The 24,422-nt window shown below is 37.2% G+C and overlaps 2 protein-coding genes and 1 long non-coding RNA gene across 3 annotated transcripts; all 3 read left to right on the top strand.

Moving 5' to 3' along the window:
• Nucleotides 1-1,112: 1,112 nt before the first annotated feature.
• On the top strand, nucleotides 1,113-4,701 carry LOC113704973 (protein FAR1-RELATED SEQUENCE 5-like). Its single transcript, XM_027226837.2, has 3 exons — nucleotides 1,113-3,274; nucleotides 3,388-3,734; nucleotides 4,415-4,701. Exons 1-3 carry the CDS (start codon nucleotides 1,113-1,115, stop codon nucleotides 4,699-4,701), a joined length of 2,796 nt encoding a protein of 931 aa, XP_027082638.2.
• A 35-nt stretch (nucleotides 4,702-4,736) lies between these two features.
• On the top strand, nucleotides 4,737-7,575 carry LOC140012553 (uncharacterized). Its single transcript, XR_011819737.1, has 2 exons — nucleotides 4,737-5,160; nucleotides 5,516-7,575. It is a non-coding gene; the product is annotated as an uncharacterized lncRNA (long non-coding RNA).
• Nucleotides 7,576-19,375: 11,800 nt separating this feature from the next.
• Nucleotides 19,376-23,122, top strand: LOC113704073 (uncharacterized). The gene is made up of 6 exons (XM_027225713.2): nucleotides 19,376-19,553; nucleotides 20,171-20,502; nucleotides 20,802-21,249; nucleotides 21,624-21,922; nucleotides 22,199-22,569; nucleotides 22,874-23,122. Exons 2-5 carry the CDS (start codon nucleotides 20,197-20,199, stop codon nucleotides 22,544-22,546), a joined length of 1,401 nt encoding a protein of 466 aa, XP_027081514.1. The 5' UTR covers nucleotides 19,376-19,553; nucleotides 20,171-20,196; the 3' UTR covers nucleotides 22,547-22,569; nucleotides 22,874-23,122.
• The last annotated feature ends 1,300 nt before the right edge of the window (nucleotides 23,123-24,422 follow it).

Raw genomic sequence — 24,422 nt, 5'->3', positions numbered from 1 at the left:
TATGCAGTATTGTTATTTGAATATATGTTGTACTTTTGTATATGAATGGTAACTCTCTTCATGAACCAATAATCATAAAATATGATGTAATTGGTTTAGTATATGACATAAAATGGGTAAGAGCAATTTAAAATATTTGTTAATATTGTTTTCTAAATTATGAACAATAGAGTGATAGAATTGTGAGCATAGAAAAAAATAAGAAATATTGTTTTTAGTTTCATTGTGTAGTTGTAGAAAGTAGAAAGAAAGAAACTGGTTTGTAGAGGCAAAATATTGTATAAGGTAAATATTCGATGACTTGAACACGATTATTTAATGAATATTTGTATGAGTTGGATAAGAAAATGCTAAATGCAATTAAAATATTTAATAAAATTAGGCACAAATGTACTGATTTATGTGGAAAACCTCAGGGAATATTGTAGTTGGATTGCTCGAATTGATTATGGACCCACTAAGGATTAAGTGAAATGTTGGGATCATTAGTGAATTTCTGCTAGAATACAAATTTTGAAGATTAAATATAATTTTTTACATGTTGTAATTGAAGAATTAGAATAGAATTAATTTTGTACATGTTGTAATTGAAGAATTAGAATAGAATTGTAAGTAAAGTTTGTCGTTATATTGGTCCATACCGAAAGTTATTGACTAATATTGCTTGGTTCAATTGAAAATTGACTACCGGCCTGATTTGTAGGCAAAAATAATATGACATTGTGAAAAATATTGTCATCATAGAAAAGACAATTAGTACATATTAATTGAGTGAACAATAAACATAATGAAGAAAATGTAAAGCTGGATACATAACTGAAAAGAAGTTAGAAAAAATAAATAAATTGACATAAGAGTGGATAATTTAAATATTTTGGAAGAAATTTCAAACTAGATAATATAAAATTAGGTAGTAGTAGTACAATTATATGGATTACAAAAAATAAATTATATATGTATATGCAAAATTAAATAAATTTAGATTAATTTAATTGTGTAAAATGACATAAGAGCATAAAATTTCAGCAAAGATAATATAAAATTAGATATTTGTAGTAAAATTTGGATAAATTAATTGTAGATAATTATATTGTGTTGATTGATAGTCGCAGATGGATCGGGAGAAAGGAAAAAATGCAGTAATAAATTTGAATGAAGAGGATGAGAATTGTGAGTCATTTAGCTCAAGTGAAGAAGAATTCATTTCCTCGGAAACAATAGAAAAAAATTACCCTGTTGATGATATGGATGAAGAAGTGATGAATATGGTATTTGACACTGAGGAAGATGCATATGAGTTCTACAATTTGTATGGCAAGCTCACTGGTTTTGGCATTAAGAAGGCAGATGTTAAAATTAGTCAAGATGGAACTGTACGGTATAGAAAATTCGCATGTTCTCGGGAAGGAAAAAGGCACGAGAGATATTACAATCTAGCACAGAGGATTAGGCAGCCCAGGCCAGAGACAAGGACAGGATGTCTTGCATGTCTACGCATCAAACATGACAAAGCATCTGAAAAATATGTGGTGACGAATTTCGTGAAAGAACACAATCACAAAATGGCTTCCAAATCAAGCATTCCATATCTATGGTCTCATCGACACGTAACAGATGCCGATTATGCTCAAGTACGAACAATGAAAATGGCAGGGGTGAAAACAAGTCAGGTTATGAAATTTTTTGCAATGCAGTGTGGTGGATATGGTAATGTTGGATTTGTGCTAAAAGACCTATATAACCGTGTCGATAAAGAAAGGAGAGTCTTGATTGAGGCTGGGGATGCAAAAAATGCAATTGCATATTTCAATGGGAGGAAGGCCAGTGACAAATCATTCATCTTTGAATATGATGTAGACGAAGAATCAAGGTTGAAGACCCTTTTCTGGGCAGATTATGAGTCCCAATTGGATTATAAATGTTTTGGTGATGTTCTAATATTTGATTCGACTTATAATGTCAACGAGTATCATAAGCCACTCGTTGTATTTTCTGGAGTGAACAATCATTATAATACTGTTGTATTCGGTACAGCCTTGGTATCGGGTGAGAGTGTTGAAGAATATGAGTGGCTCCTTCACACATTAACCAAAACTATGGGAGGACGAAAGCCAAAGGCCGTGATAACAGATGGGGACAAAGCAATGAGGAGGGCAATAAATAATGTGTTCCCAGATGCTCGACATAGATTATGCATTTGGCATTTGATGAAAAATGCAGACGCTAAAGCCAAATCAAATGTATTCAAGTCAATGTTCGGTAGGATGATGAAAAAGGCGTACCCCATTGGTGACTTGGAGGAAGAGTGGTTTGCTGTTTTGGGTAAATGTGGACTCCGCCAAAATAAATGGGTGGAAAAGATTTTCGAAATGAGGTTGCTATGGGCTGAATCGTTGCTTCGTGATACTTTTTTTGCTGGAATGCGAAGCACTCAAAGGTGCGAACAAATGAATGCCTTTCTTAAACAGTATTTGAAGAAGAACATGCGATTTTATGAGTCAGTCATCATCCATGAGTTGGCTCTTACTCACTTGAGGCATACTGGGGCCAAGGCAGTTTATGAGACAGAAGATACAATAGTGGTTTTGGCAACTGCATTACAAAAGTTGGAGAAGCATGCATCCGAAGTGTATACTCGAAATGTTTTCTTTCGGGTAAAGAAGCACCTTAACAGACAAGGCCTATATGATTGTTATGAACGGAAAGAAACTTGGAATGGCTGCATATTTTTTCTCAAAAAGTATGCCGATGACAGAACATGGACCGTAGAGCTCAATCGAAGGACCCTATCATTAAAGTGCTCGTGCAAGAAAATGGAATGGAAAGGGTTACCATGCGCACACATGTTTCGTGTAATGCTGATGGAAAACATGCAATCAATACCAAAATCCTGCATTTTAAAAAGATGGACATGCGAGGCCAGAGAGGAGGCGGATAATGAAGTTCTTGAAGGGAGGCAGGAGATATATGCTGAGTTGGTTCAAACTGCAAGATTTGGAACGTTGACATCAATTTGCAAGGAAATGTGTTTCTTTGCATCCCATATGGATGATGGATTTGCTCGTGTACGAGATATTGTTATAAAGGAGACTAATAATTGGAGGAGAGCTTGGGTGGAGCGTGGATTTGATTGTGGCACTAATGGAAGGTTAGCTGCGGATCCAAAAGAGTCACGCTTGAGCCAATATTGTGTGAAGGACCCCGAGAGGACAAGAGCTAAAGGTGACCGGGTTCATACCAATAAAAACAAAGCTGCTAAGTGTGGAAACTGTGGGTTAGTTATCGTAAATAATACATTAGATTATACATTTGCAGTAACTGAAAATCATAAAATGGATTATCATTGCATTTGTTGTACTTTCATTAATTTTATTGGTATGATCACAGGTTGCGTGATGGCCACAACAAAAGGACATGTCCTCGTAACTTGCTTAGTTACGATGCATGTGGTATTTCTGGAAGCCAAGCAATTCATTATAGCAACCCAGGATCAGGGACTATGGGTGACTCAAGATTCCAGTTCGGTGCATCCTCATCTGGTGATTTTCAAGGAGTTCAGCATCCATTCCTAAGTCACTCAGGAATGTTAAATAGAGTTGACAGAGATGGAAGTAGTAGCCAAAAAATTGATCATAGTCAATCTCACACGATGCAGAGTCCTTGGAGTGAATGGAATGGAACAGGATCATACACAATTGCAGACCGAAATAGCTATTCAGTTTCTTTTTGGAAAAGTTAATCGCTAGGCTATACTGTGATAAGAAGCATTGGATTTTTCTTGGTGGGCCCACTGACTAACCGACGTGATTTTATTTTCTACTCCCGCCTGTTTTATTTTCTCCACGCCACTTTATGTTTATTATTTTGAATACTAAATTCAAAATTTCACTGTGATAGGAAGCATTGGGTCTTTCTTGGTGGGCCAACTGACTAACCGACCTGAATCTGTTTAATACTCCCGCCTGTTTTATTTTTAACTCCCGCGTGTTTTATTTTCTACGCGCCACTTTATGTTTATAATTTTGAATACCAAATTCAAAATTTTCATAATATGAAATTGACGCGCGTGGTAGAAAAATCAAAAGCCACCAATTCAAGTTTTTGTAGCCAAATAAAAGGCCAACTCCCGTATTTCAAGTGGCCATTTCGATAGCTGACATAGTAAACAGCATGTCTTCAGCTTCTTCTCACCTTCGCCATGGCTATGAAGTTGAATGGCCCCAACGATTGTGTTCGTGTGGAAGGGTTTGTGACATCAAGATTGTTGAGAAGTCGGAGAAAAATCTAGGGAGATATTACTATGCTTGCCCAAAGGAATCGGTAAACTATTTATTCTACTTGGGTTCCTGGTGTGTAGTATATGATTAACTCCGACCCTTTGCATATCATTAACTTGTTGTTTAATTTTTCCCAGCAAAATGTCTCGGATTTAGAGGGTGGTGCGATGTGTATGCAACAGCTATAAAAAACTCAAACAGGCAATCTATCTCAGGAAATGAAGGCGAGAGTTCGACGGCTAACCTCATGTCCCCTAAGAGCACCAACGGCCACCGAGGTGCAGAGACAAACATTGAGCGTGTGAGTATGGATGTTGCTCAGTTGAAGGTAGACATGGCGCACATATCGAATGCTATGTGGAAGGTCAAAGCAGGAGTTATTTTGTCGTTGACCATTGCATTCATTCTTCTATTGAAGCTATAGGCCAGTACTATTTGTTTATCTATTAAAGCGGTAGAACTATCCAATATATTTTGCTTCTGTTCTATTTATTTAGTGTGTCAGTATGCTGGTGAATGGAAAGTTATTACGGGATAACAGACAAATTTTTTTTTGTTGCCTTCATCTCTGTTTTAAGACAATGGTGCAACTTTAATTCTAAGCTTTAATTTGAAGACAATGGTGCAGCTTTAATTCTAAGCTTATCACGTTCTCTTGTGCAAGAGTTATCCACGTGACTTTGTGTTGATGCGATTGCTTTCTGGCCACAAATTCTAGACAAAGGGGACCACCACTTTGAGGAGGCCAAGAAATAATAAATGGCTTTGGTGGGTATTCTTCAACCACCAGAAACAACTTCAGGAAATGAAGAATACTCTTCGCCGAGAGTTTTCGCCAAGAACATGTTCGCCAATAACAAGCTGCAGACCGAGGAGTAAGAAGGTTCGTAAAAATTCTGGAATGGAAAGTTTTTGTTTAACTTCAAATTTTTTTTAAAAATTCTTAAGCTAATGGAAAGTTTTTTTTTTAAAAAGATCTCAACTCTCCTTAAGTTCTTGAATCTGTTTTAGGAGCTTTGGTACTGGAAATCATTATCCCTGTTTTTATGAGATTTTATATAATCTATTACATTTGAAGTTATTTCTTTAAACGGTTGAAGTTATTGTTTAATGAACATAATTTTTTAGTTAAACTTTCAAGGTTGTTGTTTAATAAACTGATTTCTTTAAATTGTCAAAGTTGTTCTTTAGTAAATCTTGAATGTTTTTTTGAGCAATTTGATGTGATGAGATATCAGCTGAGGGTTCGTTGCTGGGAGTATCGTCAGCTTCCCTCCATTCTCCGGATCACCAGGCCTACCCGACCCATAAATTGCTATTTTCACCTACAACGGAGAAATAGCAATGATTTCACCTACAATGGAGGTTACAGAGGAGGCGGAGGTGGTGGGTGTTTCAAGTGTAATAGATTCTTTGATTTCACTGTCTATGTTTTGTATTTTACTTTTTTTTTTATTTGGGGGTTGGCTTAAGGTTTTTAAAGGCTTTGATCTGGTGAACTACATGGTACTAAATGCGAATATTATTTTGTGGTGGGTTATTTTTGTGGTGGCCTGGAATGCACGAGTCCCTCTTAGTAGGTGCCTTTTCTCCCTTGTAGGCACCATCTCACCCAATTGGGTGTTCTTCTCGAAGAACCCATACTTCACAAACTCCAATTAACTTAATTTCGCTCCTTCCCTTTTCTCCTGCAATACATGCACATATCAGAAGTGCCTGGAATATAGAGGGGCTTCGGCAAAGAAATGAGAACAATTGGGAAAATTCATAGAATTTGAGAGGGGTCGAAGAGCTGGAAAAAGGGGATGAGAAAAAGCAGAGCAAAGGGGAAATTTTGAGGAAAAGAACGGAAAAAGAAAAGCTTTAGGGAGGAAAATTAGAAGCTTCAGGCCAAGCAAAAAGGGAGAAATTGGCGAGGAAGTTCGGACGGGAAGGAAAGAAAAATGAAGAAACAACTTGGCGGAGGAATTGCCGCTTGCGAATCTTCATCAAGAAAACGCCGTAAGCCATTTTATTTTTCCCTTCAAATTTCAGTTGCTGGAAATCTCAAAGCATGTCTGCCCTAGATTTTATTTTTCCCTTTAAATTTCAGTTGCTGGAAATCTCAAAGCATGTCTGCCGTAGGTTGCTATAGCAAATTTTGATGTCGATTGTTCATGATTTTAAGAACATACATGCTTTCTGTGTTTGTTTAGGCTGAGTTTCTTTAGATTTACAATAATTTTGGGGCTGATTATTACACCATTTGAGCAGAGAATTGCTGAATTTTTAATGCCCAGTAGCTGTTCGATGAAATGCCTAGCCGAAAACTCTTATTGAAAGATGTTTGATTTGCATTTTCCGTGTGAAGAGACCGGCTAAGTTGGCCGAATCATTGCCTCACGTTTAAGAAATTTTGTTGCATTGCTGTCTTTCATTTTTCCATTGCTGTTTTCTTGCAATTTTTCCGTTGCTATTTTCGGTTGCATGAATTCGAAATCCCCAATACATGCACTTCTGTATTCCATTTCCACCAGCACATATCAAGAAAATTCTGATATAGAAAGTGCAAAGGCATTATTTTTGTTGAATATTAGGAAGTGATCGATTCTCTTGTACGCTGAAATTTCTTATCTGCCAATCTGTTGGCTCCTTAGCCTTGGGTAGTCCTTTTTTCTGTTCTGCTTCAATGTGTGAATGAGGGGAAATTTGGGTAGACTCTTTTCAAGGGTACACAATTGCATGTATATGTTTTGTTCAGATTCCTGGTTTACATTTGAAAAATGTGCTCTCCTGCTGCTCTATTCTTCCATCACTAAGCTGAGAAATAACAAGTGAAATGCTTCATGGAGAAGGTGATGGGTTTTGGTTTCAAAGCTGTTAAACTGGTCTTTTTTCTATGACTGTTCTGGAGGAGGTTGTCAACATGCACTTCAGGTGTGTGGTTGAGAAGATCAAATTGGAAAGGGTGGAGGATCCTCGGGACTTTAGCTGTGTTATTCGACATCCTGCAACTGAGGAAAGAGTTTCGAAATTGCTCTTTCTCTTTTGTTAGACTGTGAAAATGGCAATGTAGTGGCCCATTCTTTGGCAAGATTTGCCTTAAACTTAGTTGCTGATATAGATTGGAGATTTTCCTTTCCTAGCTGGCTGCTTCAGTTAGCCAACATTGATGTAGGAGAAGTGATGTAAACATTTTACCATTTTTTTGGAAATCTGTTATCGTTTGGAAAATACATTAGATGCAGCGGCTCCGGATAGTCTAGTCTTCAACTCTCGATGAATGAATATGATATATGCTACTGGCTCTGTTTTGCAATTTGGTTGTTTTGCCACTTACGCCTGATTTTTGTTTTTTTTCGGCTTTAGCTAAATAAGGGATTTTGGGGAAATGGAAATAGAGAAAAATAAAAAAAAAAACTCTGCCTTTTTAATATTTTATTTGATACGTAAGATAAAAATAAGAAATTCGTTTTGTTTGCCTAATTTGAAGAATTCAATCTTTTTTTTAATATAGACTTCTTAATAAAAAATTGAATTAAGAATCAGATATAAGAAATATAAGTAAAAAAGAATTATTCACAACTTTTGATTCGTTCTACAATTTGAACTTATGCCACCAAAGAAAATTCCATTCTTATTTCCTTTGATTCCGATAAACTAACTACTCGTTTATTATAAATAACAACGGCTCCGGATAGTCTAGTCTTCAACTCTTGATGAATGAATATGATATATGCTACTGGCTCTGTTTTGCAATTTGGTTGTTTTGCCACTTACGCCTGATGTTTGTTTTTTTTCGGCTTTAGCTTAGTGCTGTAAGTTTTCCTACCTTTGAAAACGATTCATAGATTGACTATTTGCCCGCATTATTCAATATTACTGTACTATAGATCCTCTATGATTTGTATGGATAACACACGGATCTCTACTAATGGAGGTCGAAATGACGAAATCTCTTCAACAAGGCCCGATCTCTGCTTGCTCTTTAATCAAATTAGTACGACTGTTGGGTTTCAATGCTCTTTAATCAAATTTTTTCTAATGAACAGATCCCATGAGTTGTTCAAAGTTGACGGATGCTTGAGAGGCCTGTGCAAATTTTCAAGTCTGTGCAAATTTTCAATAGAAAAAGCCTGGAGTGGTTAACTCCAATTAACCAATCTCCTGTAAAAAAATTAAAAAGTCCAATTTTGACTTGTCAAAGCAGTTCCTAAACAAGAATATATCGCTGTCATGGAAGAATTTATAATTACTAGTATTGACCGGTGAGAAACAATGAACCAATTCATGGCAATAAGGCCTTGGATATATAAACATTTGGGACAGTCTAAAGGCTATTTCTGCCAACAAAAATGGAATGTCGAGACCTTCGGCTTTGTCTAACAAAAAAGCTCTATACAAAAAAGCTTCAAAGGAATGGGAAGGTCTTCAGCTACTATAAGCTACAAAGGAATGTCGAGACCTTCGGCTTTGTCTAACTGTCACAAAACAATGGGAAGGTCTTCAGCTACTTCTGCCAAGCTAAGATACCAAAAAAATATTTTCAACAAAAAACCTACAAAAGAATGGGAAGACCTTCAGCTCCTTGTTCAAGCACACTTGTTCATTGTTCATAGGTTTATGTCACATGTTTCAATTCCCAACATGCCCAGTACTCTTAGGCCACGTCCTTTAAACTGGTTTCCATCATCCAAGAACAATCTAACAGCTACCTTCTTACGCTCTACAACAGAATCAAACTGCAACAGCAATAGCAAATAATGAAACTGGTGAGTATGAATGCATTCTTTGGTCTAAGAATGTTAGTGCATAATTTGCTATTAAAGCGAGATTTTAATACCTGTAATTGCAAATTCGGACCTAAGAATTGACACTTTTCCATGAACTTGAGTACGTATATCCCACAATCACATCTATAAATGAATTAAGCATGAAATTTTTTTGTACAATCAATCATTGAATTGCATTAATTTTTTTTACAAATTGCAATAATATTATCATGGGCTCCCAAGGGATATTACTCACAAGTTGAGCTGACGCGGGCACCAATCGGGTGCATCAATAATGAAATCTGTGAAAATTCTATGAGTTTTCCTCCCGTCCATTCCAACAAACAAAGCCATTTGAAGTCTACCCCACTGTGGCCAATTATCGATTTATCAAATGATAGTACATAGAATTGAAATTTTGACAACAAACGGTCTATTGATCATACTCAAAATACTTACTAGTTTTTTCGCCATTGCCAACCGTAGGTTGTTCTCCAATTCATTTTTAGCTGGCAATGAGTCGAGAAGAAGCATAGTTCCAGACGTCACATCAGCTACGATTAATAGCCAATGGACCCTTTCCCAATTGAAGGGGATGCATATCCTCTCACACTCGTCAATAGGCCCCCCAAATCGATCTCCCACCAAAAAAGCTCTATACAGCACATCATCACACTTGTTGAAATCCAGAGCTATAACCTGGCAGAAGAGGATGTTCCAATTCATAAGTACGAGTTTAGCTTATCATTTCATTTCCCATTTCAAAGTACATTCAGAGACTAACCGCAAAATCAACTGGCAGATACCACACAGGATAGTGTGTCTCGACTATATCATTTCTTGCTCTTCGTGTTAGCATTGACACGTAACAAGAAATCACCTGACATGAATCAACTTCGACTTAGGCCAACCATTTCCATTCACATAAATGTGGATTTGAAATTACATAAATTTAAAAAATCAGCATATTAAGTTCATAATTGGTTGACTTCACCTCGGAACTTAACCATCCTTCAGGAAGCAATGTTTGCATGGCCTCTCTAGATGCCGTGTGAGACAAAATATGAACGATTATGGAGCTGCAATTCAAAGGGAATAGCATTCTTACCATCCATTATTTGACCAAAAATCTTCAAATATGTATACATGATAATTTGTATAGCAATAGCGAGAGTTTCTCACCTACGGGGCATCGAGTCGTCAACAATGTGATCAAATATCCTATTTATTCTTTCAGAATTTTCCTGTGACGACTCCGACGTCTGTTTTATCTACCAATCACCAGTATGTTTTATATCTAAGGTCACATCATTGGAATCAAAGGTAAAAAAATAAAAAGTGCAAAAACCATGAATGGAATATGTATTATCACATTTACCTGGTTATGTGCTTTCTTCCCATGCTTCCTCCTCTTCCCAACCATGGTCCCGATTTCAAAGGGACTTAGTCTTTGCTCCTTTAGTTCATTCCTATCTCTCTTTCCTTTACATTTTTCTGTCATGACTATATTATTACAGCTTGACATAGATGCAGCTATTGCAACTGCTGTGTTGGCGCGAATGTCATCCCTCCTTTTAGTAGACTTTGGTTCCCATTTTGCTGGCTTCACCTCCGGGATCCTCCGAGGTAGTGATAACATATCATCTACATCATAAATTTTCTCACATACTGTATCACAACCTTTCCCTAACTTTGGTGGTGTTATTGGGTTATGATAATTAGTTTCTAGGTATCCACTCTTATTCTCAATCTCCTTGGCTGCCATCTTTCCTTCCTGCCTTCGGTCATTGGATTCCCCAACTTTTTGTGGCGTTACTGGATTTCTTATACAAGTCCTTTTTGAGGCCATCTTCTTGCCAATCCCACTTTCCATTTCATCTACTACATCTCTATCAATCGAACACCCTTTACCTTCATTTATTGCAGCAACAATAGTCAATAGGATCCTGTGATTCGTGTTTATCTTCGTCTCTAGCCTAAACATCCTTGCTTCCAATTCCTCTTGCTGGCCTCCTAATTTCATCATAGCCATCTGTACACCTCGCAATGCGTCAGCTGTTAATTGGTCTGCACAACCCTTTTCAGCTTTTTCTTCATCATATAACTTTCGGTCAACTACTCTCTCAGCCACTATAACATCAACCTACAATAACAAGCCAATTTTAGGAAACTTAATCGACATAAGCATATGATCATTGCATTTATTTTTTACGAAATCCTACCTCATTGCCATCAAATAATCCAGCACCTTGGAGTTCTATTATTTTGAATTTCAAATCAGTTTCAGCCCAATACCAGATTCGTGGCGTTGGCCTCATGCTCATTAGAATAGGCTTACATCTCCTCAAATTCACATGCTCTAAGTAGAATATCTAGCATCACAAATCAATACCAAGTTAGTTGCTAAAATGTAAATGCAACTCCAACTTTTAAACAGCAAATTGAGCTCACCATCAAGAAAACCATGCAGCCCCCCACTTCTGGAAATGGTTTCTCTACTCTGTTCGCTATGCCGTTGGCCAATTCATCTAAAACGTACTTTGACCAGTTTATCATTTCCAGTAGGTCCACCTTTGCCACCGCAGGAATTAGAGTTCTACTGATGCCATAGCCTATGGGTGGTGCCAGTAATCTACCTATCAAATATAGAACAAATTTCACTTTAAACTCTGTCCCACTGCTATCCAATTGTTGTATGTTCCTCCCCAAATTTACCAAACCGACCTGGTTTCCAATAACATTTATATTCAGCTCCCTCTCAATTTTCTGGTCAACGCCATGTGTACTTACCATCAGTTGCATTCCATGACTTTTAAGTCCTAGAATGTACTCCACATCCTGTGGAGTAATCTGGAGGTTATATCCATGCACATTCAGTGTTTTTTTGCTTGCATCAAACCTCTCAATGAGCCATGACAAGAGCTCCATATTTATGTCAAATTGATTAAAATGCAAGATAGATCCGAATCCTATGCTTTCCACTGCCTTGACCTGGTCATCATTTAGTCCCTTCACTATCTCCCTCACCATATACATCGAAGAACTGGTGCTGTATATTACCTGTTTAGATATATACGTAATCTCATCACTATGTCTTTTTTTCGATACTATAAGCATATTATCGTAATACTTGTAAATTTGCACTATTGTCTCACCCCTTTGCCTCCACTTCCCATTCCATCGGGACCTCCTCGCACCTCCCTGCTAGCCATAGACAAGCCAAAAAAAAAAAAATTTTTATCCCAGGTCCATGTCCATTTCCAAGTCCAAAATCAAATGGGCTCAATTTCCATACTAACAAGTCTCGGTTCTTAACCAAAAAATGCACCCAATATAACATAGAATGTTGTTTCATGCATTTACCATAACACAATCACATTGAAATTTTCCATTTTTCCCTTTTTTTTAGCCTATGTGAACATAAATAAGTTTCATGGATTTTCTATGATTTCTTCCCCTTTTCTTAGCCTATGCGAACATAATCAGGTTTCATGGATTTTCTATGGTTTCTGCCTTCAAATTTTTTCACACATACCTGTACGTTGGCCAAATAGATCCTTCACCTGGCCAATCTGCTTCTCTTTTGGAAAATGCCGTTGTTGATCCACTCGTTCTCGTACTTAATCCACTCATTCTTCCATTCAATCCATCTATCAATTGTTCCTACCCATCTACTGCCATTGCTCTCTCGCCTAATCTTCTGTCAGGTTTACCTCTTGTGGAGGATGATTCATTACACCATTTTGGATGTCAATCTGGTAATTAAAATTTGCAGCCAGCCCATCTCACCTTCGTCTCTTACTACGGTGGGGGTTTTCTTCGGCCTTGGGTCTCTTAGTGAGGAGGGAGTGCGAAGCGTAATTTCTCCAGAGGACTTGCCTATTCGCGTAGGAAGCCTCCTCAACTTTACTGAAGTGAAAATAAGGTTTTCAACTTTACTTAAGTGAAAACTGAAAACTGCCCCTTCGGTCTCTTACTACGGTGGGGTTTTGTTCGGCCTTGGGTCTCTTAGTGAGGAGGGAGTGCGAAGTGTAATTTCTCCAGAGGACTTGCCTATTCCGAAGCATTCGTAGGAAGCTCCTCAACTTTACTGAAGTGAAAATAAGGTTCAACTTTACTGAAGTAAAAGGTGAAAAGTTATCAGGTTCAACTTTTCCTTCAATTTCCTTTTACCGGTTTTATTATTATTTTATGTTTACTTGTCCCCACAATTCAGACTTGTCAGCTGGTATAACTTCAACTCAATACTTGTGTCGGTCTAATACCAATTGAGTGGTACAAACCACTGTACCATTTTGAAGAGGCTTCGCCAACTCAGTGGAGTCGAATTTGATTATATCAATTTTTATATGTAATTTATCAAAAAATAATGTTTAAATTGATTCGATTAATTGATAACTTAAAACTTGTATGAGTCTTTATAAATTGGATCACATAAATTTTGAATAACGCTTTGACCTAGGTGACCTTTGATAAAATGTAAAGACTCCAATTGTAAAACCTAAATTTTACTTTTTGTACTCTAAGGATGAAAATTGAGGCTTTATTGATTTTTTAGTTTGTCAAAAAAAAAAAAAATAGAGTGATTACAATGTTGTAAGAGATTAGAAATACAAAATCAGCTGAGGTTAAATATAAGATATTCCAATTCCAAATGAAATCATTCTTGGATTCTTCTCCACTTGACTCCATATTAGAGATATTTTGGATGTTTTTAAGAGGTTTATCTGTGTCTCAAATCCACTAGTTGCAGAAATTCTAGTCCTTAGTGAAGCTTAATTGGAGGGGCTGTTAAGAAAAATATTATTGTTTCCTTGACGGGGTTAAGTGCAATTTGTGCAATAAAACTCCCACGACATTGGCGCCAACCTGCAGCCACGGCCTGCAACAGTACTCAAAGCTCAGATACTTTCCAGACCATTGCATGTAATTAAAGGTTTAAAGCTCAGATATTCCCCAGTCATTATCGGTTCTGTCCAAACAACTTCCCACTCCTAATGAAATCCCAAACAAAAATGAACACAAAAGACCCATGAACAATGAACTATGAATCAAACCCAATGAGTTTTTCATCTAATTCTCAGCAAATGCAGCATCAGTTTCAACCAGAATGTGCATCAACACAACAAGCACATGACCCGTGTCAGATTAATCAGTCCTATTATCACCCAGCGTGTTATCCACACTACCAAAATCCACAGCAAATGCAAGATTCTTCATCATTTTTTAATACCCAAATCGTTAATGGATATGATCAAATTCCGCAGCTACAGCGACAGCAATTCTCCCAGCCGGAATCAGAGAGTCCAGTAATTCACCCTCCTGGGGCATCAGCCCAGCCAGACGCGCCATCACAGCCGGCTCAGGGTGGTAATGGGGCTGCGCCTAGGGTGGCGCCAGGGATATTGGAATCAAGGCAGGTGCCGGACCAGCAGAATGTGTATTATCCTGTACAGGGTGTCAATCTGGCAGCAGCAGCAGTGGTGTTGGCGCAGATTACACAGATTGTCGGAGCTTTAGGAGCATTTTTGGGGACCCAGTTCCCCGTGATGGGAGGCCCTGGGTTAGTTTCGGGCCCAGGCCTCGGTACAAGACCAATGCATGCAGCGGTATGTTGCTTATGTTTAAGCGGTGAAATGTCTGTTTTTGCTGTTTTTAGTAACACGAATTCAATCTAATTCATTGTTTTCATGGTTGTGTTTAAGTGGTTGAAGTGATATTCTAGTTTGGCGCTGCTACTTTAGATCTCTGAGTGTGAAATTTTTGCTTTCAACTTTCATGTTTTTAGATACGATTTCGTTGTCCAATGCGCTATAATGTGTTTCTTGAAGAGCTTGCAATATTTGGTTAATTTTTAGTTGTTTGAGTAAGCACTGGTGGTTTCTTTAAGAGCTTTTAATATTTAATTAATTTTCAGTTGTTTATGAGTAAGCATTGGCGGTTTACTTGCCACCCAAAAAAAAGTTTATGTTTAGTAATAGTTTCTAAAGGGATTGCATAGAACTGATACCTTCAGCAAAGTGCGGAGCTTTAGACTACATGCATTGCAATTAAGATGGGTTAGTTGCTTGGGTAGTATGACGACTGTTGGGTGCAAGATCTCGCAACATTAACCACTAGCCAGCCATGAAGTTGAACTGCCATGTTTGGGGTAGGGAGGGACTAGGAGAAGGGAGAGGGTGGATGGTTAAAAATTTTTTTTAAAAAAAGGATCTCAGAGCATTTGGAGAGCTGTAATAGTGTTATTGAATGCCATCCACCCTCTGAGATCAAGTGCTTATTTTCATGAAGCAATGGTAGATGTTAGTTTTATGGTGTTCTTTCTTCAATGCAACACCTTAAGGTTAACTACCAAGGCTCTTTTCTGTAGTTTCAGATCACATTTGATATATATATGTATATATGCCTATGAGTGTCTGTGACCGTCGTTTCCTTTCAAAGATGATCCTATTCTCTTACTAAAAGACGCTGGAAGAAAATGTTGGCCTGTATCTAAACTGAATGTTAAAATGTAATAAGAAAATGAAACTTCCAATAAATTTTGACCCGGACACTTGCTGCTATAATTGTATAAAAACTGTATGCACATTAGACCTATCGACAATTACGGAAAACATTTGTTGTACTGATTTTTTGTTGGCTTGCTTTATCTCCCATCTTTTCTTTAGCCATGCTTGTTTCATATTTGAGCAATCTAGATGCAGTCTGTGAGGCACAAGAGCTCCTTGATAGTTTTATCAGTCAATTGAAACCGAGTTGAATGGTTTCCTATTGTTTATAGAACTTGGGGGCACAAAAACTTTGAGAAACTGAAGTAGTTAAGGTTGTTCCACTCATTTATTATTCTTGAGATGGAAATTAGTAAATTAAGATGGTAATACATTTTCTTTAGCCTTGTGTCTGATGATAGATCTACTTGTCCAAGCCATTAACTTTTCTTGTAGAAAACACAAGACCTGTTGATCCCAAGAACCTTCTTGATGCTAGCTTCAGAGGAAGTTTATATAAGATAGACCTGCATACAGGGATACTCCAATTTTTTTCTCTCTTTTCTGACTGTACATCAACTTTCTTTTCAGTAAAGAAGGAACATCAAGGTCTGATGGCTGAAGCATGATAATTAGTTGTACAAATGGATGTATGAATTAATTTATTTCCAAGTTTAATTGTCTGGTGGGGAGGTTTATGAAAAATAAAGTAATCTCGGTATGGTTAGAGTATCCTTGGAATATGGTGCTTTTGATTTTTCTTTATAAACTTTACGAAGTTCCCTGCCACAGTAATCTACACTCCTTGTACTCAAGCCTTTCTGCCAAAAGGTTGAATCAGCTAAAGACCCCTTCGGCCAAAGCTCTGGTTATAGTTGTTTCAACACCTCAGTCTCTAACACTCAGTAATTCTTGGATTCAGAATGCAGGAAAAAAATAAATCAGATGTTTTTCTTCATAAAGTTTCTTTTTTTTTTGGTATCCAAGGTTTTGTTTTCTCATTTTTTTGGTATTCATGTGAATCTTTATAATCATCATTTTCTCTCAAGTTTGGAGACATGTCTATTTGCATGATAAGCATATAATATCTGTGTCCTATTTTGAGTATTGACTTGCAGGGAGATTCGTCTCCATATAGATGTGGTGGTAGAAGGGATGGCTGTGGTCAGGGTCACACTGGTAATCACCAGTCGAGGACAGGCGACTTGGTTCATGAGATAGGATGTGCTCAGGAAACAGGAGGATCAGCCGATCTCCAACAACATGGTGCATCTCCCTCTCAGTCAGAACCATCTACTGCTGCTGAGAAGGTCAAATCAAAAGAAAAATGTGTAGAGCCTTTAGCTAGTACTGTTAAAGAGGGTGATATTCAACGACAAACGCCTATAGTACCGAGTGGGAGTGCAGCTAAAAATCAGCAACCAACTCGAGGTGCATTGTGTGAGCTGTGTAACGTTGATTGTAATAGTTTGGAAATACTTAAGCAGCACATGAATGGAAAGCGACACAAGAAGTTGTTGCAAAGACTGCAGCTATTGAATAATGCCAACCAACCTGGTGCTGAAAGAGGCAAGGAAAGTGTACCACTTGGTGATTCAAATCCTGGGGTAGCTCCGCAGCCTGAAGTCACTACAAAGGGTGATGAGAACAGGAAAAGCCTGCAAGAACATCTGCTAACAACTGTACTTGATAAGATGGAGATACAACGGTCAAATGATAATGCAGATTTACCTCGTACTTCTGGCCATTCACTATCTGATTGCCTTGTGAGCCAGCCTGGCCATCAAATATGCAGCTTGAAGCGTAAGAGAAAAAGTTGTCATGGCAGGAAGCAAGTAAAAACTGTGGATACACCAAGCGGGTCGCTGAAACCTCAAAAACCCAAGATTGTGATTCCCTTCATATGCAACTTGTGCAATGTTACATGTGACACAACAGAGGTGTTCAATCGTCACCTTTCTGGTAAGAAACACGTCTCCAAGTTTAAGCGCTTTGAAGCTTACCAGGCTATGTATGGAGCACTGAGACTTCAAGCTTTATACCCTCCAAGTTCTGCTGCACAAAACCTTGTCCATCAACAACCTTCATGTCCTCCTTTAGGAGCTGATATATCTCCACCCAGTCAAAATGCAAATCCTGCAGCAACCGGTATGGTTTCCCCGATAGTTCCAAATCCCAATCAGCAGATATCAAATGGGACTCCTCAATTCGGTTAAGCAAATGTTCTTTTCATACTTGGCAACCGGCAGCCCTAGTGTAGCTTGCTAGGGGAATGTAATGGTAACTTCTCTTTTTCTTCATGAAGTTCTGAAAATATTGGTCACAAATTCTCCCTTGGATTATAGAATTGCGAAACATAGACTACAGAACAGATGCAAGTATGTAATATGCGTAGGGCATTTGGCCCTTAACAGATGATGGAATTTGGTGTTTAGATTTGACTATAGTATTACAAACTTCCTATAATCTTTTCAAATGTTGCAAATGACCTGCAACTAGTAAAATCTTTTGCTTGTCCCAAGCTTATGGTTAAGATTAATGCTATAATTATAGCACTAAATTTTTGTTTGCTACGTAAATTCGTAAATAAAGAAAAGTATAGTTTAAAATGTGCAAATAAACCAAATATTTTGTAATAGACAATTCCACATTTTAGATTTATTATAAGTTAAAATACTAGTCTAAAGAGATCACTTGCTTTGGTAATAGACAATTATGTGCAAATAAACCAACTATTTTGTGCTAGAATATTACGCAAAGAACGCACCAAGATCCAAGAAATTCCACTGTGTTTCGATAGGACATTATTTGAAAAAACAAATTATAGTGTAGCAGTAATTTTTTTGTGGTGTAATATATGCAACATAAAAAAGTAATTAAAAAATATATTTATGATACAAGTAAAATTATATTTAAAAAAAATGTATCCCACTCTAAATTTTTAGAACTTTTTTCAAATAAAAAGAAAAAAAAAAATCACCTGAGACTAGAGTATTTTGTTCTATCTCTCAATGGGAGAGGGCCAGTGCGATTAGGGTTTGGTACGATTCAGTCTGATTATTATATCTTTTTACATTATTCTACTTTTTTATTGTATACGAGGTAAAAGTGAGTATATAAATAAAATACTTGATATACATTACACATAACATTATGTTTTATTTGTACATTAAAAATTTAAACTTAAACATGTGCAATAATTGAACGAACTGCACAAAAAGTATTAAGACCCTATTTGATAGCATAATTTAGAATTTAAAATTAATAAATTCAGATTTTAATATATTTAAATCCTTTTGATAATAAAAAATTGAACATATAAATTAATTAAATAGCACTGAATTTGCTAAGCAAAACTTGCTCATAAAAATAAGTGATAAATTATTCACTTATCACTGAACATGTGCAATAATTGAACGAACTGCACAACGGCACAAAAAGTATTAAGACCCTATTTGATAGCATAATTTAGAATTTAAAATTAATAAATTCAAATTTTAATATATTTAAATTCTTTTGATAATAAAAAATGGAACATATAAATTAATTAAATAGCACTGAATTTGCTAAGCAAAACTTGCTCATAAAAATAAGTGATAAATTATTCACTTATCACTGAATGTAATATACACTAAAATGTATTTCATTTAATATTTAATAAATTAATTAATTCAGATTTTTTAAAAATGAGTGATAAACTATTCACTCATTACTGATTGTGATATATACTTAAATATATTTGTTTTAATATTTAATAATTCAAATGTATTTAATTTAATATTTAATAAATTAATAAATTAATAAATTAATAAATTATCAAAGGCTGCCCTAACTTCTTGTCGTCTCGGAGTAGAAAGAGATATACATAAATATTTAAGGTAACGTAAACGAAGCCATAAAATTACAAATACCAAACGAGCCCTAGCCACTTCTTGTTTACCTTCCCCGTCACTCCCCCTACCTACACTCTCCTCGCCGCTCCGAGGCTCTAAGCGAATGTCTGTTTATTAGCGTTCATCAGATTTCTCTGCATTTAGGTAATGATTTTTCTTCTCCCTCTCCGATTATTACCCCTATTATTTCTCAATTTTACCGTAATTCATTTTTGTTTTGCTAATAGGATTCTTACTTCTTTAACTTTTTCATTTTGTAGTCACGTTACATTAGCCAAATTAAAATAGAAAAACCCCTAGAAATTCACCGACGAAAAGAAAAAAAAGGGTTGCTTGGCTGGGTATCTTGATTACCGGAGCAAGCTTTTCTGATTTATCCGCACCAACGAATGAAAAAGAAAACAAAATTGGATTATAGTTTATAATCTCTGTGGTACTTAGCTCGTACATAAATAACCTTACTATTGGCTTCTCGGTTGGACCACCTTTTTTTTTAATTTTTATTGAGAAGTTGTAATGTTTACTTGATTTGTTGAAGAATATTCTGAAGAATTTACCAAGGTTTTTGAGGAAATGTTGTTTCTGCTTGACAAAAAGAGGTACCTGCTGATGGTAGCCTTAACAAATGTTTCTTTTTTTTTTTTCGGTGAAAATTCTAGCACCGACTATTATTGTGAGGACTGGGAATCTTGGGTAAAAAGACAAAAGAGTAAACTTGTATAACGACCAGAACTGAATTTTTTGGATGATGGTTGATGTAGGAGTGGACTTGAGTTTGTTTGACGAAATGGGAAGTAGGGAGGATTCAGATATAGATGATGATTTTAGTGACCTTTACAAGGAATACACGGGCCCTGGGGTTTTGAAATCCAACACTTCTGCACAAGAAAGAACTACAACAAATAAAAGGTCACATCATGGGTCTGATGAGGAAGACGACGCTCGGGACCCTAATGCTGTTCCAACTGATTTTACTAGTCGAGAAGCTAAGGTTTGGGAAGCTAAGTCAAAAGCCACCGAGAGGAATTGGAAGAAAAGGAAAGAGGAAGAAATGATTTGTAAAATCTGTGGAGAATCAGGACATTTTACCCAGGTAATTCCCTTCTCCTCTTGGAATTTATATCATTCATATATGTGATATATTTTGGGTTTTTGGTAACTGAATTTGTACCCTGTAAATGGTGAGGGGAGAAGGTTTGCTTTCTTGTCAAGTGAATATGACCATGCTTTTTGATGGAAGGGACTTTGCTAGACGTTATCTCTATCATCCCCGTGTCTCTCACACCCTTCATTGTATTTTACCACAAGCACATCAATGAACAATTACACATTTATATGATCATAGAATTCTAGGTTTGTGTCTGCTATTATGCTAACAGAAAATGACTGTAGGGTTGTCCATCTACGCTGGGAGCAAATCGGAAGTCCCAGGATTTCTTTGAACGAGTGCCTGCAAGAGAACCTCATGTAAAAGCATTATTTACTGAGAAGGTGGTAAGTCAACTTGAAAACGACATTGGGTGCAGAATCAAAATTGAGGAAAAATTTATTATTGTCAGCGGCAAGGATAGGTTGATACTGAAAAAAGGTGTTGATGCTGTTCATAAAATTAAAGAAGAGGGTGAGAAAAAGGGTTCTTCGAGTTCTCAGCTATCAAGATCAAGGTCACCTGAAAGGAGAAGTCCCATTGGCTCTCGATTTGCACGCTCTGATTCTCAGAGATCTAATCCTAGTCCACAGGGTGCCTCTCATTTTCAGAATAGGTTTGGTAGACAGGATAAGGCTGTGGAAGACATTGTTCGCCAGGATTTGCAAAAGCTATCTAGAGGTTCTCCACAAGGTAGGAGTTCAATAGATAATTTTTGCTGTCATGTAGAGATGGTAAAACCTTTCATCTACAATGATATCTATTGTACTTATTGTTTTTTGATGCTTATTCATTGTTAATAATGCTTCTTGCCCAACTATGTTGTTTGCAGCAAGAGGTAAGTTGTTCTGTTCAAGAATTCTGTTGGTTCTGATGTAAGTTTCCTGGGGGGTCTGAATTGAAAAGGGTTGTCTGCCAATTGAAAATTTTTACTGAAAAGACTATTCAGACTTGTCTTGCTTCAAACGGCTTCACAATGAGATTTGAGATAGTATGTCATGTTTAAGCTGGCCTCGTTCTTAGAGATCTTGAATGGACGTGCTTAACACACTCTTCCTTTGGTGAAGCTTATGGTAATGATGGAGTTAGAGGTCGGTCAAGCCATTCGCGGTCTCCAGCACGTCACCCTTATCAAAGCAATGCATATAGTTCATATGATGGTCATAGTCAAGGCAGGGTGGGATATAGGACAGATGGGTGGGATGCTGAGAGACGTTCATCTGACATTCAGTTGGCACGTAAGGTTGAGTATCCTGCATTTCCACAGACATTAGAGGAATTCGAGTTGGAATATAAGAAAGAGGCAATGGATCTTGAAAGAATGCGGGACAAGGAAGAAGCTGAAGAAAATTACAGGCATCATGAGGTGAGAATGTTGGTTAAACGTATTATCATAATTATCTTCTGATTTTGATGTCCATTTGAAGGGGCTGAAATCATCAAAGTAGTTTGTGATCAATTTGTTTTAATTCTGGAATATCCTTTTAGTATCTAGATTGTCCTGGTGATTGTCTGGGTGCATTACCGGATAGGTGCATTCTTTTTCAATCATATCAAGATATGATTGGTGTTTGTGTTCCCTGTTGCTCTAATTTACCTGGTGGAGATTAACTCTGAAATTTTTGTGTTCTTGGACTCGAAGACTATTAGAGAAATAAGGGAGAATTACATGAAGAAACTGGCTCTTTTGAGGGAGACTCATGCAAAACAGTGGGAAGAGTTTCTTCAGCATGATGCCCAAAAGAGGCAACAACAGGTGCAACAGCACATGTCAGCTTCTGGGTTTGGTGGACGTAAACAATCCAGTTATTCTGACTATGAAAATTCTGTGGGCAATTCTCACTATTCTGGATCTAATATGCCCATGGAATCTAGAGGCAGGTACCCAAAGCCTGTGGAAGATTATCCTTCCTTGCGGTCTCACAACACTTATGGTGACTTCCAGCGTCAGAGGCGTGATGACTATGGGAAAGCCTATAATCGATATTGATTGGTATATTGGAGTTATCTTAGGTGAGTAGCTCTTACCCTTGAAAAATCTAAGCAACGTGGCTTCTTATGCTCGTTTTCACTTCAGCCAGGTTTAGGCAGGAGATGTGTATACTTCATTGAGTGAGGTCTTTTAGATCGTGATAGGCCAGGCACTTGGGAATCTTAGTACTTACGTTTGTGTAATTTGTCCGTTAGGTATTGGTATAGGTTTTTGAGCTTGTAGCCTTAGATGAGTAGGATGGGAGATGCAGGATTTGTACATGTGGCTATATGGAATCTCTTGCTTAAACTACTTCAACCTAAATTACCACTTCAAAATTTTCAGGATGCAGTTGCTTGGGTACTACTATGGAAAAGGAGCACTCAATTTAGGTAAGTGCATTGGTTGTGTTTCTGGACATGAGTAAATGACATTTGTTTCCCTGGTAGAGAAACCCGTTTGTTTTTGCTATTATTGGCGGAATACTGTTGTAATGAAAAACGGGGAGCAGAGCATGGTTTGGTGGTTCTGTATATGGGTGTCTCAATTACATGACTCTTGAATTGACTGCGCAAAGCTGTTTGTTTTGTTGCTTCTGTTGTGTTCCTATTTTTTACCGTCATTAAATCAAGTATTTTTTTTGTTGTGCTCTAGATTTTATTATTCTACCATTGAGAATTGGTTTAGATAAATCAATGAATTGATTTGTTCTCTAACTGCTAGCGCGTCCTTGGATGTAGTAGAACACTTGTGCTGACTAACTTTCATTCCCTATTAATGGCTTCTGTAGCTAGCATCTTGGTTTTTTTTTTTTTTTTTTTTGGGAGGCGGGGGGGTGGGGGTTTGGTGGAAGTTTATTTTGGCCAAATTTTCGTTTATCATTTTTGATCTGTGGGTAGTAATAATGAGAATCTATGAAGAGAATTAGGAGAGGTTGAGGATCTCGCATCTAAATTAAATGGTTGCATTTGCCCTCGAGGACTTGCATCTAGAACAGCCTGCATAATTTTGGATAGGGATTTGATGGTATATTTCCAGACGCAAAACAAATTAAATAAAACATCTTCCATCTCGCTTTTCTATTAAAATCTAAAGTATGCTGGTAGTCAATTTAGGGGAGGGCGGGTGATGCTTGACTCCGCTTTCTTCCAAAATATGTATTGATCCAGTTACTTTAAAGTTTAAAGGTCTCTATTTCATTTGCAACATTTTGCAACATGTTAAAAGTACAACAGTAGAAACTACAAGTGTTTTTAAATCCAGCGTGCATTAAAGCGACTGAACATTTAGTCCTACTCCTGAAAACGTCTATGTAACTAGGCGGCAGAGTAGTGATTGGCTTCGCCGACTACATTCCTTTTCCACATCGACAGTAGTGTTTATGGGATCGATGGAAGGACATTCCTTTTCCTGGTACAGAATTATCTTAGTTCATATGTTTCTGCTGTCCCAAAGGAAGGTCGTTGTACATCATCAACAATGGCCAATAAAGACTTCTCTGGATGTAATGTTATGTTGAAAACGTCTGTGCTAATTATGTTGGGTTCAGTTGAGCAAGCAACCCACTGATCTGGCAATTAATTCTCCAGCGAGGTTTTAACGTTTTGCATGCAAGAATTGCCCGAGTTATGGGGAAAATTAAACAACGGAGTCAGTCACACCGAACATAATAATAATGTTGTAGGCTTGGACGCTGAGTGGACTCCAGTCACCTGCGGGACTGAGAGTGATTATTGTCACTTTGTAAACTTGCAATCTTCTGCACGGCTTTACATGCCCAAATCACTCTTTTTCTTTTTCTTTTTTTTTTGTTTTTATTTATTGGGGTTGGGATCAAAGCAATTGTTTCAGAACTGCCAAAAAGAGCAGAGCTAGAAAGATTGGCTACGGAGGT

Source organism: Coffea arabica, chromosome 8e, assembly GCF_036785885.1.
Source record: "Coffea arabica cultivar ET-39 chromosome 8e, Coffea Arabica ET-39 HiFi, whole genome shotgun sequence".
NCBI lineage: Eukaryota > Viridiplantae > Streptophyta > Magnoliopsida > Gentianales > Rubiaceae > Coffea > Coffea arabica.
The sequence above is the reverse complement of the archived record's forward strand: the minus strand, read 5'-3'. Positions and strand labels throughout refer to the sequence as shown.

What these genes read in the sequence shown, in the direction of transcription:
- LOC113704973 (XM_027226837.2), top strand. Translation starts at nt 1,113, where the DNA reads ATGGATCGGGAGAAAGGAAAAAATGCAGTAATAAATTTGAATGAAGAG. An exon ending in GCTAAGTGTGGAAACTGTGG is followed by an intron (nt 3,275 to 3,387) that starts GTTAGTTATCGT and finishes GTATGATCACAG; the next exon opens with GTTGCGTGATGGCCACAACA. An exon ending in TTCAGTTTCTTTTTGGAAAA is followed by an intron (nt 3,735 to 4,414) that starts GTTAATCGCTAG and finishes AATTTTTCCCAG; the next exon opens with CAAAATGTCTCGGATTTAGA.
- LOC113704073 (XM_027225713.2), top strand. Translation starts at nt 20,197, where the DNA reads ATGGGAAGTAGGGAGGATTCAGATATAGATGATGATTTTAGTGACCTT. An exon ending in AATCAGGACATTTTACCCAG is followed by an intron (nt 20,503 to 20,801) that starts GTAATTCCCTTC and finishes AAATGACTGTAG; the next exon opens with GGTTGTCCATCTACGCTGGG. An exon ending in ATCTAGAGGTTCTCCACAAG is followed by an intron (nt 21,250 to 21,623) that starts GTAGGAGTTCAA and finishes CCTTTGGTGAAG; the next exon opens with CTTATGGTAATGATGGAGTT.